This window comes from Peromyscus californicus, unplaced genomic scaffold (genome assembly GCF_007827085.1).
Source record: "Peromyscus californicus insignis strain IS unplaced genomic scaffold, ASM782708v3 Scaffold_11__1_contigs__length_118956290, whole genome shotgun sequence".
Classification (NCBI taxonomy): Eukaryota; Metazoa; Chordata; class Mammalia; order Rodentia; family Cricetidae; genus Peromyscus; species Peromyscus californicus.
The window spans coordinates 6419701-6439371 of record NW_026294402.1 but is presented as its reverse complement, the minus strand read 5'-3'; the positions used below and the strand labels follow the sequence as shown (position 1 = coordinate 6439371).

The 19671-nt window shown below is 37.8% G+C and overlaps 1 protein-coding gene across 7 annotated transcripts in view; it reads left to right on the top strand.

Annotated features, from left to right (window-relative positions):
* Cntn5 (contactin 5) overlaps positions 1-19671 on the top strand; it is a 1171099-nt gene that overhangs the window by 1101072 nt on the left and 50356 nt on the right. For all 7 annotated transcript variants that reach the window (XM_052752006.1, XM_052752033.1, XM_052752025.1 and 4 more), the window contains 3 exons: positions 1578-1736; positions 6848-6997; positions 19470-19540. In XM_052752006.1, coding sequence (XP_052607966.1) covers positions 1578-1736; positions 6848-6997; positions 19470-19540 — 380 coding nt within the window. The remainder of the gene's footprint in view (positions 1-1577; positions 1737-6847; positions 6998-19469; positions 19541-19671) is intronic.

Here is a 19671-nt window from a genome sequence, read left to right as displayed (position 1 = left end):
AAGTTCTTACCTTGAATCTGTCCTTCTGACTTCTTTCCTGTGCCTGCTCCTGGCTGTTTAAAGCATGCTTATTTTTTCAATTTCTCCTTCACAATGACACAATCCAACTAAACCTGGGGGGAAAAAAACGTTGTGTTATCTGTATCCTCTCTCGAATCCTTCCATCACATGTCTACTTGAAATCTTCCCTGATGTCCTCCTGCCCCTGAGCTCAATTTCACACACTCCTACCTTCTCTTTGGAGGAATTAGATTCTTCCATGAAGAAAACAATGATTGCCTTCTAGAAGGAGCTCTTGTGCCTTCTCCTCTTGTTATTTCAAAGTCATTCTGTGTTTCATTATTTCACTGTTTTTCTATCACTTCACTTAGAGGAAAAATTGCCACTTCTCAAGGCTTTCCTCTGCCTCCTTTGTTCAAAATCCCAACTCTATCACCATCATGATAGAATGGTCTCTAACTTTCAATCCTCAGCTCCTGGTGACCTGCTCAGTGAAAAAAAAAATGCTCATCTTCTATCTCCTAAAAATGCTATTTGCTTGTCAAGGCTTTAATATAATCTAGCTCACTGTTCCATTCTTTAGTTCTTAGATATCGTGATAATCAAATCCAGGAAGTAATTTGCTATATACATATCAATTCATAGATTAGTAACTTAAAATGTCTCCAGGCATATAGTCTTCATGCAATGTAGAATCAGTTCTATAACTTGCACAGTCTACATTATAGAACATGAGCATGACAACATGAAAACTGGTGTTTCCTTTAGTCACTGAAATTTAAAAAGGTTTACATTTTAAAGCCCTTAAAATTGATGTTTAGGCATAATTAACTAATGGGACATTTCTCCTCAAATCATATCCTAGGTATTTCTTGAAAACAAAAGCTACATGGAGGTAGAGCAGTTGTCTCTCTTCTATACCATCCCTTAAAGATAAAGAGAATTCTTTTCCTGTGATTCACTACCACTCTACTGCATCAGCCATTCTAAAACAACCTAATAACTGTAAATTTCCACAGGTTATTCTTCACTCTTGGTGGATATCCTTACCTTCCCCACAGTACTGATATTTCAGAATGCTCTGCATCCTCTTGGCCAGAATCTGAGTTGCTCAGTATAGCACATTTTATGGCTTGCACACTGTAAGGTTTCTGAGCTGGAACATTAGCTCCATCCACCTATAGCTCTTTAGTATAAACGGTGTTGTGTCTATTCCTGCAGTATTGCCTGCCTGTTACTGCCTCTGCCTGTTAGCTGTGATTGATTTTAACAGCCACAGTTCCTATTGACATTCATATCCTTGTGTCTGCTTCTGATTATTTTTCTTTTTCCTATAAAATATAATGCTAATTGAAAGTTGCCTCCAGGCACAAAGTGTCTGAAAAAAATACATAATTAAGTTTCCCACAGAAATTCTGGAAAATAACTTGTATCCCATAACTTTTTGCTGTCGATTTTCATTACTAAGTATGTATTTCATTAAGATGATCACATCATTTGATGAGATCCACATTGGAAATACAATGTGGCTGATTATAATGATCTATACTTAGCTGTAACCACTGCCTTCCCTGTAGGTCCCCCAGGCCCACCTGGGGTGGTCATCGTGGAGGAGATCACAGAAAGCACAGCCACTCTCTCATGGAGTCCAGCAACTGACAACCACAGCCCTATCTCCTCCTATAACCTGCAGGCTCGCAGCCCTTTCTCCCTGGGCTGGCAGACAGTGAAGACAGGTAAGAGGTCCTTGGACAGTGTCACACATGAAAGTAGCATCTTGGGGCACCAGGTGCACTTGCTTTAAAGCTTACTCAAGATCATTTGTCAACTGCAGAAATGCATTATTCTTTACAACATTGGTCTCCACTGTGGATTCTTTCCCTGTGCCTTATAAAAGCAATCTCCCTTACTTTCTTCTGTTCATAATTTGCAAAGAGAAGCCACATTGTGTTTCTGTTTGTATGATGAACTAACTTTCAGATTCACAAAGAAGTTGTAAAAATTGCACTATACAAAAAGCCCCCATGGAGCCATTCCCCAGCTCCCCTCAATTATCACACTATCTATGACTCAACAACAGTTATCAAAGCAGAGATGTGGCATTGAGCAATGCTCTCAGGTAGGCTTCAGGCCTCCCTGAGAGTGTATCAGTTTGATAAACAGTTGTTCTCAGGGTGCAGCTCTCGGGAATTGCTGGCATTCTATTGTGTAGACACCTGTCCCCACAGGAGGATTGGGATAGAAAGCTGCCCCCAGTCTCAGAAACTCCTATTGTGTCTTTATAATCCCATGTCAGTTTTATTTATAAAATGAAAATCTAACATGAACTGTGTACCTAAAAACAGTGCATCATTTTAATGTCTGCTTTTAACATATTTTCCAATTTAGTTTCATTATTTTAAAAATTATTTTCATCACTAGTAATTTCCATTGAGTATTATAAAACTAACTTTCTTCTAACTTTCCAGTGTCCCTGGAAGTGGTGACCAGGATATAAAAAGTTGCACTCCTCAAGGGTTTTTAGATACTCTATTTAGCATCATATTCAAACCAGAAGAGAGAATTTTCTGAAGCGATTGTCCACACAGACTGAAGATGGGTGTTTCTGTTGTATTTTAAAGTTAATCTGTTTAAAAGTAAACTATAAAAATCAAGCTGGACATGATGCAAGGTCACAGCACTTGAGAAGTGGAGGCAAGAGGACTGCTATATATTTTAACCCATCTTTAGCTGCATAAGAAGCTCAAGGCCAAATGGGCTACATATCAAAACCCTATCTCAAACAACAGCAAATAAGTAATGTGAAAATCATCAAGATGGGTTCATTAAAAATAAAACAAATATGGAATACTATAGCTTTGAAGTGGTCTATTGTGTCCAGGTAAATGACACTTTGGCTCAAACTTAGCTTCACTCAGATTATAATTATGTAGAGGAAAATGTATTTCCCTACAGAATATATTTCAGATCTTATTTGATACTAAGTTGCTGATAAACTGAACTTATACTTCACTATGGTTATTGTGACAGTATGCTGTATGTATACAAATATTTATCATATGTATTTAAAGCACTGGCCTCCTTCCTGGGTCCACTATAACCTTGTGGGACAATTGTTGCTCCTCAGTAATGAGAGGAATGATCTGGGTTGGTAGACATAGGAAGGGCACAAATTCAAATCACATGAGCAAATTGATTCAAGAATTTGCATTCCCTCTTCCCAGTTCTTCATCTTCAATGTGACTGCTCAAAGACTTTGCTGTGAAAAAGAATTGTTGTATAACTGGTGTATTCTCACATACCCCATCCTCCTGCCACCGCTTGTCACACAGACTGTTCAACTTACTTCTGGGAGAGATGCTTAGGAGTCCATGCATATTTTCTGATCCACTTGATGATTTACTAATCCATTTTGTCTTGCACCTACTCCAGTCATGAGTCCATGTTCCTTATTTACCTTGCTCTCTGGTTGTTGCCTACCCTTTTGCTATTACTGTTTTCTTGATGCGTCTGTTTCTCCAGGAGTTGGGGAGGTTAGGAGGGAAAGTTAGGCTGTGTTTGCTGATAAAGCTCTACTAGAAGCTCTGTCTTTATCTTTCTAAAATAATTTGAATACTGGAGACAATTTCAAGTTAGACAATTTCAAGTTCTATTTAAATTTTCTTCAGGAAGTACTCAATTTAAATACTCTGATTATGGTTTATTTATTTATTATTTTTATTATTGATTTGTTTGTTTGTTTGTTTAGTTTTGGTTTTTTGAGACAAGGTTTCTCTGTGTAGTTTTGGTGCCTGTCCTGGATCTCACTCTATAGACCAGGCTGGCCTCGAACTCACAGAGGTCCACCTGGCTCTGCTTCCCGAGTGCTAGGATTAAAGGCATGCACACCACCACTGACCAACGATTATGGTTTATTTATAAAGAAATACATTTTCAGAATTATAGCAATATCAGTATTCTTTTTTATCTACCCTTCTTAGAGTAAAGGATTTAGCAAACTGATTCCTCATCCATCTGACTTCTTTGTCTAAAGCAGTATCTGTTGCAATAGTGGGAAAGGCAAGGCTTCCCTAGGGAAAGTCCATGGAGGAGTCCTCAAGTCCCTGGTGAATCAAACAAGCTTGGCTTTAGCCCTGTCCCCAATCTAACCATAACTTTAATGCCTACGTTGGAAAAAAAAGTCCCTATGGGTGCAGCACCTCGACTAGTCAGATTTTTTCATAATTGCTCTTATAGTCCAAAATAATTCAAGTCAAAATGACTTCTAATCCTGACATACATATTTAGGAAAAAGATGAGTACACAGTTTATAACTTTTGATAAGCAACTTATAAGCTATTTGGAAATAATTTAACATTCTTTTATGTGCCAAAATGAAAACAAATTCCTTACTTTCTCTGTTAGTTGAAGCAAAAATTTGAGCATGGGGCTTCTAACTAAACATATCTTAGAACTTACTTACAAATTCATATCGTGCAATTGATTTATAAATTCTCCTTTCTGCAGGGAAGGTTCAAAGTTAAATAATAATAATGTGTATAATTGGAAGAAAGTATGAAACAATCTTTGGAAAAAATTCATCTTTATATCCTGTTTTCATTCAAGTATATTTATTGTGCCTTAAAAATACATTGTTCTTTATGCTAATGAAAATTCTTAGGTGACCTGTTTATTTTTTCCTGAGTTTACTTAAGATTATCAAATCACCTATAACCATTACTGATCTTTCTTTATATATTTCCAGGATGTTTCTTAAACATTCATCATCGGTTTCCATTGTCTGTCTATGGATATGATTTTCATGAAGTGATTGGTTGATTAATTTTTTCAATTTGACAAGCTTGTCAAGTATTTTATTAAGTTCTTGGATGTGATACTTTTGCTAGAAAATGCATTCCAGTGGGATTCTCCACCTATTCAACACGCACTTCTTGACTGTCTTGAATCATTGCTATTGTTTTCTCTGAGAAGCATGTATTTTCCTTGAAAGCAACTTATGCCCATGGCTCCAGCAACAGTATCTTTATAAAAAGGTGCCAGCAAAGCTATTAAATATTCTTAACTGGTAAAAAACATCCATTATCCCTAATCTTTTCAATATTGAAAATCAAAATCCTGTCTTAATGAAGACAGCTTTGTTTGTAATTTATTTTATTTGCTTATGAATATTAATACCTCCAACTAATGTTTTTGAAAGTATTATATACCCCTTATAAGAAGCAATAAATTTAGAGTTACCTAATCAATTTTGTTATAAATTGGAAATTTATTGATTTATAAATTGGAAATTATGCTTAAAATAGAGAAACGTAAGGCTGGTTAGATGGCACAGTGGATAAGAGCACTTTTTGTGTAAACTTGGGGATCTGAGTTCAAATGCTCAGCTCCCATATAAAAGGCTGAGCATGGCCTCACACACCTTGTAACCCCAGCATTGAGGAATGGAGACAGGTGGAAGCTGATTGCTTGATGCACCCCCCAAAAATGGTGAGATTCCAATTCATTTAAACACCTCATCTCAAAGCAGTAAGGTATCACCTGATATTTTGCTCTTGTTGCTACATGTGTATGGTACATGCACAGGCACACCTTCATGCACCCCCTGCACATCACACACACAAACACACACACACACACACACACACACACACACACACACACACACACACACACAACTTGGAGCACACAAATTCTAAGAAAATAAATATAAACTGAAGAAGAATATCAAAACCCAACTATGGAATAACTCCAGTTGTAAAAATGCATGGCACAGATGTGCGCAAAAGAGGCACAGAGGGAGTGATCTCTGAAGTAAAAATAAAGTCAAATACAGTGAGCTCCTGGAGAACAGAGAGGGTATCAAGGAAGGGAGGGCATTCGAGTGCACTTGTGTTGCTCATGTGTCCATGAGGATTGACACTGATCATTGGTTTTAAGCATAGTGAGGTCAGTGCCACCTTGACAATTGCAGTTTCAGTGGAGCTGGTATGGTCTGACAAGTGGTCAAGAGAGAATGGGACATGGTTTTGTACAGACAATTCCTCAGAAGTTTCATGTTTTGATAGAATCAAAGCATAGTACAAAAATGACTCCAAGAAGAGATCAGAGCTTGCAGCTGTTCCTCACATGCTGTCATTTCTAGTTAAAAGATATAGTCGTTTTGTTTGTTTGTTTTGTTTTTTGTTTTTTGTTTTTTTCGAGACAGGGTTTCTCTGTGTAGCTTTGCGCCTTTCCTGGAACTCACTTGGTAGCCCAGGCTGACCTCGAACTCACAGAGATCTGCCTGGCTCTGCTTCCCGAGTGCTGGGATTAAAGGTGTGCGCCACCACCGCCCGGCAAAAGATATATTCTTAATTTGTTGCTGTGGACAGGAAGTAAAATATGTTTGTGAGAACGGAAGAAGACTTTTCAAATTGCTCTAGAAACTGAAGAAAAACACTATTTCTAGTGTGACTTAGCCTCTTCTCTAGGGCTGAGGATGGGAAATGATTTTTAGTGTAGATAATAGTAAGTTCTTTGATAGCCAGACAAGAAGAATTTCAATATGTACATTATGTACATATTGTACATATGTACATTACATATACACATATATATACACATATGCATTATACATCATACATATACATAAACATATACAGTGCTTACTTCTTGAAAGTTCATTTTACCATAGCAGTTATTCTAGCGGCACGTAATTATGTACTATGAGGAAGCAGGATCATGGTCATGTATTATGATCACATAGAATGAAAAAGTAGGGATTAGTAATGGTGACATCATTGGCCAACATACAGTTGTAGCATTTCTCTAGCTTCTTAATGGTATGAAATATGCTTCTTCTCTGTAGTCCCAGAAGTCATCACAGGAGACATGGAGTCAGCGATGGCTGTGGACCTAAATCCCTGGGTAGAATATGAATTCCGAGTGGTGGCCACCAATCCAATAGGGACAGGGGATCCAAGCATTCCATCTCGAATGATCCGTACAAACGAGGCAGGTAAGAATCATGGCATGAAACTCCTGCTTGTATGCCTCTCATCACTTCGAAAGCAAGTTGAATTAATAATGATTGCTCCATGACTGACTTGCCTGATGCATTTTCTTAGTATCCTGAGTTTCTTTCCTGTTTTTGTCACTGCTTCCAGAAACAAAGGTTTATGAAATCTTCGTTTTCTCCCATCCTTGAACTTAAGTTCTCGTGAAGTGGAGGCGATTAATCTATTCTTCTAAGAAAACCCATTAAATTCAGAATAGATCAGCTCACCTTCTTATTCCCCAGTCTACTTCCTGAGGCTCCTCCCTGCTGTCCTTCACCACCTCACCTGGATAAATTACACTGTGAAGATGCAGACAGGCAGACAGAGTGGAAGTCTGCATGCATGAGCTACCCATCTGCTACATAGCTTAGCAAAACAAAGAGTTCTTCCCAGTCTTCCAGAATAAGTTTGTCTAATTGAGAAAATATCCAAATGACCATATGAAAGAAACTAATTGCTTTTATTCAAAATCAAATCAAGATATCTTGCTATCACCCAGAAGGAACCAAAACAAGAAACAGTGAAGACTAAGTCTGGAAGGTAGATCTTTTTGTGCAAATTCTTAATAAGATCTAACTTTTTGTTGTTGTTATTGTTCTGGAGAATGGGACAGATTCTCACATAACCCAAACTGGCCTTGAATTTCCTTTGTAGCCAAGAATTACCTTAAATTCTTGTTCTTATTGATTTTCCTTGCCAAGTGTCAGGTTCTAAGATCTATTATTTCCCCGTAAAATTCTGTGTTAACTTTATAAAGACGTAGACAATTTCAGAAATGCTGTTTAAAGAAATGGTAATTATATTTCTCCTCATGTGATCTTTTCACATTGTATACACATAGCAAATTATCACATATATGTCTAACAGAATACATAAGTAAGCCATATATTAAGAAAAAAACCCAATGATACTCTTAAAGGAAAACAAACATCAAACATTTGATAATGGCAGTAGGAAAGTGATAGAGAAATAGGGGCCGAGCAGGTTTCAGATGTGAGGAAAGATAAGCAGATTTTAATATTTTATCCTCAGTCATTGGGTAGGAGTCTCAACAAGAAGAACACTGAAAATGAAGATGTCTGCTTCCTTCATAGTTCTGTATTTGAAATGTGAAATGATGTCAGATGCTAGCATTCAACATATTTCGTTGTTATTCTGTGTTTGTGTTTTGTGTTTCTTTGACACAGGGTCTTTCTAGGTAGCTCAGGCTGGCCTGGAACTTGCAGACAGCACGTCCTGCCCTAAAATCCATAAATCTGCTGCCTCAGCCTCCCAGGTGCTGCAGGCATGCCCCACCACAGCTGGATATTGCCATATTTCACAAGGAACATTTTAAAAGAAAGAAGGAAAGGAAGGAAGGAGGGAAGGAGAGAAGACATGGTCATACCATAGGTGCTGAGCATTTTTTCCATAGAAGTAAAGCAATTTAGAAAATGAAAATACTTTAAATATGCTGGGAAAGCTACCCACAGAAAACTCAACTTTTCTGCTTTGTAACTTGCTCCTTCGATTTTTTCTTTTCTGCTTCTTTTAAATTTGGTGAATTTCAAATTGAACACTAATTGCTTGGTTGGCTAATCATACATCCATAAAAATCAGCCATGTTTTCATTGTGTCCAGGCGTTCATTAACTAAAACCATAACAGGTTAGTCATTCTTCATTTTATGTGCTCACTATGCAGATACTGAAATGATGGCCAATAGTAATAAATGCATGTATTTTCTAGAAACACTGCCTTATTTTATATACTGCTAATTGTGTTTAATCAAAGACAAAGATTATTGTATAATTTGGAGGCTGTCTAAAAGTACATGTTTTAAACATAAACAACCCATTCAGGAGGAGTAATCCTTCTAAACTTTTTAAGTATGAATCTACTTCTGCTATTAAAATTTTTTTAGCAAACCACCATTGCATTTTAAGCCAAACCATGTTCAGATAATGCATTTCAAAGATTTCATCTAGCTTTATAGCTGCCTCAGTCATGAATGGCTATGTCTACATTTATCCTGACCAACTGTATACATGACATACTTTATTCCATTAAAGTCTTACAGAAGAGGAAAGAGGTGATATGAAAGTACATGAAGAGCTTGCCTCTTACAGTGAGTTGGGAAAGGTGAGCGTTGCCCACTTTATACTGCTTCTACTGGAATGTCAAACTCAGCTTGAGCTCCTAATGGCATAGAACCAAGTGTGGAGCTTTGTAGCTGTTTCCTCAGGCAGCACAGATTAAAAGCGACACCAATATCCTGAGCCAGCAGTCCCCAGTGACACACTCGGCCTCCGTTAAGTAGCTACTTTATATTCCAAGATGAAATTGTTCTAATGGACCAACGAAACTTTGAAAAAGGACAGCTACTTTGGAGGAAAAAAATGTCTCAACATTAGGATGTCGAGATTATGAGAGAGTATGCCTCTGTAAATTCCTCTTAATAAAAAAAAAATTCTAAATTTCTAAAAAATAAAAACTCAAGTGAAACATTTCTATGTTAAAAGTGTTCCTTTCTCACATACCAAAAAGAAATTATTTGCAATTTTCTTATAGGACATATTTTGATATTTCTGTTCATCAAAACATTTCCATGAATATGATATAAACAGTAGGATACGGTAGACTGGCACCAGAGAGCATTGTTAAAGCATGCTGTGTACTTGTATCAAGGGTCCTTATAAAACTCAGTACTTTGTACAATGAATATACACCAAAAAAAAACCCTTTTTACCCAAAATACATAAATGGGTTCAGTCCAACTTCTTGGCATAAGGAGGTCAAACCAGCAGAGTAAATGTCTATTTTTACTTTGGTGCACATTTATATTTATGGAGCAATTTCAATTTTCTTACAAGTTTTAATTAGATTATCCAGAGAGGGAGAAAGATATAAATAGATAACATGTTTAATTAATGAAATGTGCTGCTCTCTTCAAACTAACGTGTAAATTTGGAATACAACTGTGTGAATGTTTTGTTATTTTAAAGATGTTGCAAGAGAGAGATGACTATAGATTAAGAAATACATTTGAAAATATGAGATGGTTAAAACAGAAAAACAAAATGAATGCAACAGTGGCAGCTGTTTCTTTTCTTAAACCTCAACATTCTGCAAGTAACATATTAGAAACCTCTGATGAGTCAATAAAAAGAGCAGGGCTGTGTAACTTGTCATTCAGAAGTTTTTGCATTCTTTGTCTAGTAACAGCCATTATTTCTAAAATTTTTCATGTAGAGCTCAGTGTGTGTGTGTGTGTGCACATATACACATGTGCACATATGTGTGAAGTTTATCAAGTTACATGAGTTTAGACTTGAATTAATGTTCTGTTATGTCATTTGCTAGCTTCCTGAACACAGGCAAGGCTGCCTAAGGCTTTCTTACTCTTATTTGTCAAATTAGGAAAGTATCATGCTCTAGTCTTCTTTCTGTTTCTGTGGCAAACACTATGACAAAAAAAGAAACGGGAGGGGTGGGGAGGCAGAAGGGTTTCTTTGGCTTCCCCCTCCAGGTCACACTCTATCATTGAGGAAAGTCTAGAGCGAGACTTGAAGAAAAAAACAAGGAAGGAATGCTGCTTGCCAGCTTGCTCATAGGCTCACTCACATTCTGATGCTAAGCTAACTTTCTTATACAATCTGGGGCCAGAATCAATGGATGGCACCATCCAGAGTGGGCTGGACCCTCCTACAATGAATAATCAAGACAATCCCCCCAAAGATGCCCATCGGCCAATTTGATCCAGGCAATGTTTCAAATGAGTCTCTTCTGTCAATAGTTGCAGAGTGTGTCGAGTTGACAATCAGTGCTAATGATGACATGTTATAACCTATTTCTCTTGATCCTCATATTGCATAAGACAATGCATACAAATATTAACATCTATGTTGTTATCACAATCATCATTAACTGGGTTATTATATTACAAATGGGAAAATTCTCTTTTTATATTGACGATATGTTTTCAGCTAAATGTATATGATCTAAATATCTCCCTTTCAAGCCGGCTTGTGACCCTCACACACACTCATTATATTCTTCTTTTTACCTAGTATTCAGTCTGTAAGGGGAGTTTGATATTTTCACACAAAGTAACATTTTTCTTTTGGTTCTTATAGCAAAAAGAAGGCTAAAGAAGCAGAGAAAAGCAAGTATTGAATGAAAACCATGTATAAAATTGCATATTCCAGAAATAGCTCTGTAGCTGCCTAACACATTGAATTCTGTCCACTGTTATTTTTGACTCTGAAATGGAAAATGTGACACAAACATTTCTGGCCACACAAGAAAAAATATTATCTCTACATTTAGGAAATCAATGCTCTTACAGCTAGATGTATCAAGCGGACATGCAGATGAAAGCCTACACTGGACTAGCTCATTCATCTGTGCACGGAACAGAGCAGACTACTTGTAGAATTCAAACACAAAACAGCCTCATTCTCCTCCCATGACTTGTTCTTAATGCTCTTTGTCTGCTTGCTTCCTCCAAACCTCCTTATTTCATTCCCACCACAGGCAGCTCCCTACAAATCTTACTCACATTCCAGACTTTCTGTTTTCCCTTATGTCCCACAGAATTTAACCAAGGCTGTCTGTGTGACCATACATTTATAACTGTTAGAGCCTGGTGGGCCCACCAGGAGGTCCACTACCTCATGCTACCAGAATGCATCAGAATACGTGGATGAAATGGTCAAAATGTACTAATGAAACATACATGTACACTCATGTGCACACATGCACACACTGCTGATCCATAGCCTCAGTCCCAACTATTTCCTCATCACTATTGGATTCTAGGGAAGTCTCATTTTTAGATAAAGTCTATTTCATTTAAACAAAAACTTTAATTTCACATGCATCCCATTTTCTGCCCTTCCATCCTAGCTCAGGTTCGACCTCAGGGAGTTGTTACCTGTCTCTTTCCTCTTCTTTCTGCTTCCTTTCTCACCTGAAACTGCTACTCTGACTGGCACCTCCCAGACAGGAAGAAAGGGGACATATCTCCATAGATGATGTCATCTCTGTCTATATATATGATGTCATTTCATGATCTATCACTGGGTGTTAGATGCTGCCAAGACTTCTTTTGTCTACATGTTTTCTCTTTTGAGAAGTTTTGGGCTCTTTGGGGACATAGGAACCCCTAGTAGGGTATGATTCAACTAAGACTAGTCAAAGCTTCCTTCCATGGTGTCCTGTGCCCCATTTGTTACTGTTCCACACACCTGCTTGTTAAGCCCTGGAAATATGAAATGTTCTAAAAGCTACTTGTACCTCTGCTCAGGTAGCTCAGTGTGGGATAGAGTTCTTGTACAAAACTCTGAAGCTCTGTGTCGTGTCTCTAGTGGAGACAGAAGCACTGAACTCCCTCCTGGGGCCATCTTGCTCCTCTGTGTTTGGGGTCCTAGGAAGATGACCTATCCCCATTGGCAGTTGGTGATGGAGAGAAAGCCCTGGGTCAAGCCAGAGAGGGCAACAGGACAGGAAGGTGAGGCTGGCTGCCCTGATCCTCACAAGTCTTCATTTTCTCTACCCAGTCTCACTCCAGCATCTGAGGTTACATGGCTCACTGCAAGCGAAGAAAAGACTCGGTTCATTTTTAATTACAGTCTCGTCAGCTGTTCTTTGTCTTCTGGCTCCTGAAAAGTTTCTGTTTTCAACTTTGCATCTTCGGAGACCCTGTCTGTAGTTGCTATTGAGACAATCTGACTTCAGAGGTTGATAGGGGAGACAGAATGAAATCCTGTTGTGATGATACATATTCTTCTATAACAAAAATAGCTTAAAGGTACAAAAAATGCTAACACCATATAAGATAAGCCTGGGTTAGTTTTCTCTGAAAGTCTGTATGTATATTGACAGTGAATGGCATTTAAGGGAAATTTGAAAACCAGACCTAATAAGAGTTGGACTGAATTATTTACTCAGGACAATTGAAAATATACAGTGGTCATCCATTGCTGTGTACACAGGGCCCAGGCTGGGAGGGTATTTTAACACATTAGTCTTCCTCCTCTGTCTTAAAGAAAATATAAAGTATTCTGCTGAAGTAGTTGGTAAAATCTTAAAGAAAATACCATTAAGTGAACATTATGACTTTCTTCAAGCCAATGAGTAATTTAATTATATTATGTAAAAGAAATGGTCCACAGAAAGATTAAAATAAGACAGAAATTACAGCAAGCAACAGACCCCTAAAACAAAATCTTAATAATTAGAATAAATAAAATAACAGTATGTATCATGTAGCAGAGAATATTTTTCAATTAAAAAAAACCCTTTAGTCTAGGCAAATCTTTTCTCCAAAATACAGTTGAGAAGCATGCCTCCCGGTTCTGAGGCAGTTTGCACAGCAATCTGCTGATTCTAACAAATGCCTTTCTACAGGGAAACTACTCATTAGCAAGCAGATCATGGCTGCAACCGTTCAAAACAAGAAGGAAGGATGAATTGCAAGATGAAGGGCAAGCAGAAGATATCAAAAGTGCAGGGTGATGAGAAGGCATCAACCCATGAATGGGTCTGAGAAGAACCCAGGAGTGAGTCTGAGACTCTTCCTGTTTCCTCGTCCGAGTAATTCCATCCATCAGTTTCAGGCTTTGTGCTAAGTACTTGAACTTCTCCATATGCTTTAATTATCCCAGGCGGGCAGCAGTTCTCTATTGGAGTGCATCCTCCCATTCCACAGACCAGAAAACAGAGCTAAAGAGCTTTAAAAATAACCGAAAGTTGTCTACCAAGTAAATGGCAGGTCTAATGTTCTAACTCCAATCTTACTTCCAAATGGCTGCCTCTTTTGTGATAATCTCCTCTCTGTACCCTTCTCTTCATTTTTAGAGGGCTGGGTGCCATTTAATGTTTAATTACATGTATATACTTGTGTCTGTGCATGAGTATGTACATGTGAGTAGAGTTCCCCATGGAGACCAGAAGAGGCTATCAAATCCCCTAGACCTGGAGTGACAGCCACCGGCTCCAGCTGCTGAGAGAGCTAAGCTGGTAACCTTGTCAAGATCGGAAGTGTGTATGGTCATCAACCCACCCTCCAGGTCTTCTTCCTCTGACCGTGTCCCTTGTTTGCTCCTTGTATTGCACATCCATCAGCAATTTTCATTCAAAGACTGCCCATTTTCTCCTCTTTCTTCCTTGTGGACCGTTACAAATAACATATGAGTTGAGATGAACAGCATTTCTGAGTAATTCTGCCTCCTGTGTTTGTGATGACAATTGTTAGTAAGAAGGTTTAAAACTAAGAAAAATGCTACATTTCCTGAAATATTCTAGCAATTTCCTTTGAAAATAAAAAAGGGGTATATGGCCTGAATTTCCAAGTAAATACAGGCTACGTCAAAACAAAAGGCATAGTTACTACGGCAAAACAAAGCCAAATACCCACAAAGGGATTGTGATTTCAAGACCATAAGTGTGATCTTACTCAACTTTCAGTATCATCATAGGCCTCAGCACTAGATATCATATTCTATAATATTAATTATAGTTCCAGGCACTCTGACAAGCAATTATGAGGATAAGCTTTATCATCCCTGAGTGTGGTGGCTACTCTGTAATTCCAGAACTTTAATGGTGGATGTAGGAGGATCAGGAAGTCAAGGCCAGTCTCAGTCACATAGCAAATTCAAGGCCAGCCAGGACTGCATGAAAACTGTTAAAAAAAAAAAAAAAAAAAAAAAAAAAAAAAAAAAAAAAACCTAACCAGATATAAGGATAAGCAGGTATTATTACTTTCAGAAGACAAATTGGATGAAAAACTAGGAAAGCTGGGATTCAGTGCAAATCTTTCTCTTGGCCCAGGACACTGTCACTCTGGTACTTGCAGACTCATCTGCTCTGTTAAAGAATAAAACAATAGCTGACTCTTTAGGAAACGCTGCTGGTGTTTGGTGTTGGTTTGGAAACTTCTGGTTTCAGAGAGTCCAATTTTTAATCTTTCTACAAACTTAGCCTAATTGATAATTATTTATGGGAATATTTAAGTACAATATACTTCAATTCTATTGGGAAAATGTGTTGAAGTGTCCCTTCCGACTCTACCATTTCAGTGTTGCCAATCTCCTCCCTGGCCCTCCATTTCCTGCAACTTTGTTTCATCCCTCATCCAAGCTACTGGGGTAACCACTCAGCGTCTTAATTACAAAGACTTTCCATGGTCTCTAGCAAAGCCGTATTATTTAATGAGCCATGGAAATACTGTAAGAGAAATTGGAGACTTCTTTTGTTTAGTTTTTAATTAAGCTGTAGTGGTATTGTGTAACATGCTATTCAAACAACGATATTTACCAAGAGTCCTGTGATATTCTAGGCTGCTTATACTAAGGCAGTACCTTCTACTGTGGACATTCTGGATATGGACAAGAATGATGCCATTGTTTAAGAAAAATAGAGACAATAGCTCACATTTCAACATTCCAGATAAGACATGAAACAGCTAAGAATTTGGAGCGCATGTGTAAAGTCTCAACTAGATGATCTATCCATGAAGGGTGATTGCTCAGAATATAAATGCAGGAGAATCAGTTTAACTGCTCAGCGTGTGCATAAACTTGATCCTCTGAGTTAATGAGTTTGTGACATTTATCAGTAGCTGACTGAGGGAGAAAACCACCTCAATGCTTAATTCTAAATAAGGTTTTCACTAATTAAACTGAAGATATATTTGGTTTTAAAAATATGTATTTCTCTGAAAGCATTTATGAGATTTTGATTTTGTGGATTTTATACTTCTAGCAAGAATTATAGAACCCTCATACCAGGAGAGCTCTGGGAGATTAAGTCAAATATATTATTTCATAATGTATTATAAACAAAAGGCATATAATTAAAATCAGCAAGTTCCACTGTGGTGTGGCAGAGATAATGACTGTGTGTCACCAACTTGCAAAGGAAATGCATGAGCATGCAAGCCACCATATCTGCATATAATTAAGAAATGTAAGTCAAGCAGGATTAGAGGGTGCAGCATTAGATCCTGACAGCAAAGCATAGGCCTCTGTGGCAGCTCTCAGGACCGACCTGTGACTTCTATCAGTTAGTCCCATTACATCTAATAAGCTTTTCAAAATCCATACATATACATTATTAAAACAGTCATAGGCCTCTTTTGGTATTGTGCATGTTTCATTAAAAATGACAATAGAGTGAGACAAAGAAGATCTTAGTTCTTTACATTGACTAACGATAGGTTAACTTGTCTCAAAATGTCATGTTGAACAGCTCGATTTCAAAGAGTATCTTACCAAAGAGATTATTTATGGATAATTCAACCTGGGAATTACTCTTACAGCAATGTGTTATTTTAGGAAAAGTTTTATTTTGCTTGTATACTCTTTGGAAACCTTAAATATTTATTAGTTACTCCCTAATTCTTTTATGTTTATTTATTTTATGTGCATGTCTGTGCACCACTTTTGTGCCTGATGCTTGCGGAGGACAGAAGAGGGTACCAAATGTCCTGGACATGAAGTCACAGATGTTTGGGAGCTACCCTGTGGGCACCAAGACATCTCTGCAGCCCATTACTAGTTACTTTTTAGCGTATTTTTATTCACAAAGTTACAAGTTATGAAAAACTTATATATATTTTCTAAAATCTGAACCATGAATATCCTGTGCAGTGCTTGCTCCTTCCAGACTCTCCAGGATTTCAACTTTATGGTTCTTTGTGTTCAACTCTAGACCTTAGATTTTGGTGGGTTTGAAGAGAGGCTTGCTTGGGAGATCATAGCTCATTCCACAGCTCCTGCCCAGAGGCTCTGAGCATCCCATCATTTCAAGGGCTAAACAAAACAGAAACGGTTCTTCCCATGCCCTGACTTTCTGCAGAAATATGCGTTCTTAGTGATTTTATCTTCAAAGGAATGAATTCAAAAGTCTAAGTTCCAGATATAAACTTATATCAATGATGTAGAAGAACTTAGCCTAAAAATACTTAAAAACAGTGTTATCAGATACTATATCTTGTTGGGTAAATGTAAAATGTGTGCCTACATGTATGTGTGCATTTTCTTATTAAGCAAATGTCCTAAGGGAAGCCACAATGGCTGGGTATTAACAAATTGTATTACATATATTATTGCTTTAAGTAGACATTACTGATGGACATGATACTCAGAATTCTGAAATTAGCCAGGAGCAGGACACTTGGGCATTGTTTCAGTTTGTTTTCTATTGCTGTGATAAAACACCATAACCAAAGCAACTTGAAGAGGAAAGGGTTTATCGCAGCTTGTACTTGCAGTCCGTCATGAATGGGAGTCAGAAACTGCAACAGAAGCCATGGGAGAATGCTGTTTACTAGCTTTCTCCCACTGGCTTGCTCAGCCTGCTTTCTTATACAGGACAGCACCACTGCCAGGGTTGGCACCCGCCCCCAGTGGGCTGCCCCTCCCCCATGTCAGTCATTATTCAAGATAATAGCCCACAGACTTGCCTACAGGCCAATCTGATGGAGGTGTTTTCTCCATTGAGCTTCCTCTTCCCAGAAAACTCTAGCTTGTGTCAAGGACACAAAAAATGTACCAACACGAGCATATATCATTTTACCAGTACCCTTCTTCTAAGTTTCACTTATATCACTAATTTATAACAGGAAATAAATAAATGTAAAGTCATATTCAATTTCACAGAGGTTTTCTTAGGAAAAGTGCCAAGGGGTATGGGTATGTCTCATTGTTACAGTAGCAATAACTGTGATTTCCAATGACATGTGTGCCCACTAAGAAGCCCACCATTCTCCAAAACATGGTTCCAAATCCATGGTCACAAAAATGATCCTGGGTAAAGTCAGTGGACCTCAGAAAGCAAAAATAATGTTTGAAATGGAATTGTAGGGAGAAAAGGGTTAATAGGGTGGGTAGCAAACTAGAGCACACGGGATTATAGTGATAAGAATGAACTCTATGTGTGCATGAAACTGTCAAAGAAAAATTCAATAAAAGTTTTTAGAAACTCATTTTAATAAGTGATTTCTTGCTGTTCATATTAACGAGGATGTATTGACTACTTCAGAATACTGTCTTTTCTTCTTAGTTGAACCCCATGTGGTTTCATTGTGTGAAGGTAACAACTATCTGATTCCAAACGCTTCTGAAGGAGCCCATGTCAGTGAGCTCCTAGATGAACAACCTGTAGTGTGTGTGTGTGTGGGGGGGGGAATCCCATGTCAGTGAGCTCCTAGAGGAACAACCTGCAGAGTGTGTGTGTGGGGATCCCATGTCAGTGAGCTCCTAGAGGAACAACCTGCAGAGTGTGTGGGGTCCCATGTCAGTGAGCTCCTAGAGGAACAACCTGCAGAGTGTGTGTGGCTATGGAAGAAAACCATTGACGGCTATTGCGCGTGCCCTGCACTTGGTACAGTTTGGTTCTAGGAATTCTTTCCAGTACAACAAGAGAAGAATTATGTCCAATAAGAAAAGAGATTAAGAGCATTTAAATTGGAATCTGGCTGAACAAACGTTATTGATTGTAATGTACATCATTATATATACTCAAGCTTTTCTTTCCCACTTCCCTGGTCCAAGAAGAATTCTTTCATATTCTCCTTTTTAATACTATAAAAATAAATTCTGCTTCAGATTTTTCATAGTATATAAAAGTTGTGTAAAATACATATCGGCAGTTAATAGCCTTTCATCCCAAAAGGTAATGTACAGTAGTGAGTTTATTGTTTATGTGTATATCAATTTTGTTTTAAATATGTGCTGGGATGCAAAGGCAGGATTGGATGTAAAATTGGGAAGGCAGGCACAGAGGCTGGAAAATGATTTCTTTTAATAGTTTTTTTTTTCTATTAACAGCACTTTACTTGAAAATATTCCCATTCAGCTGCAGATTTTGAGGTTTGGTGCAGTGAAGGGGAAATTTGTTCTTCTGACACATTTATTCTTTTAATCGTTATTCATTTGTCAAACTTTCACTGAGTGCCTCTGTATTTGCAGTGGCAGAAAGATTGATTTTGACAGTTGTTTCAAATGCTTATTCATTTAACTAGATTCTCATGCAGCGGCATTCTGGGTATGTTTTCCTTAAACTGAAGATCCCTGAGACAGTGCAGGTGTGGACCTGTGGATTTTTCTAGACCTTTGCATGACAATATATATACATATAAAATAGTGGCAGAGAGGAGAAGAGGGAATCATCTGAAGTGTGAAATTTACCTAACCATTAGTAAATACTCTTAGCTGTGGTGTTATGAATTAATTTTATATATATGTAGGCATATATATAATCAAGTTGTCCCAGAGAGCAAGGCATCTATCACATATTTTGTCTCAATATTTAATGTGAAGATTCTCACTTAAAGAAACTGTTTGACTCATTTTAGCATTCTATCAAATCTAAGTAGGGTAATAATGGGTCAAGGAAATTACATTTGTATATATTCTCCTAAGCCTCCATGCATTTTTATCCACAGTTCCAAAGACAGCTCCCAGCAATGTGAGTGGAAGAAGTGGAAGAAGGCACGAATTGGTTATCGCCTGGGAGGTAAAAACAATTTCTTCATAAGTATCAGAACAAGTTGTATTCTTGGAGAGTAAGGCTGTACACAGAGACTCTGGCCTGGTAAAAGATGGGATGTTTCTGTTTGAATAAAGAAATAGTCTGAGGATCCGATA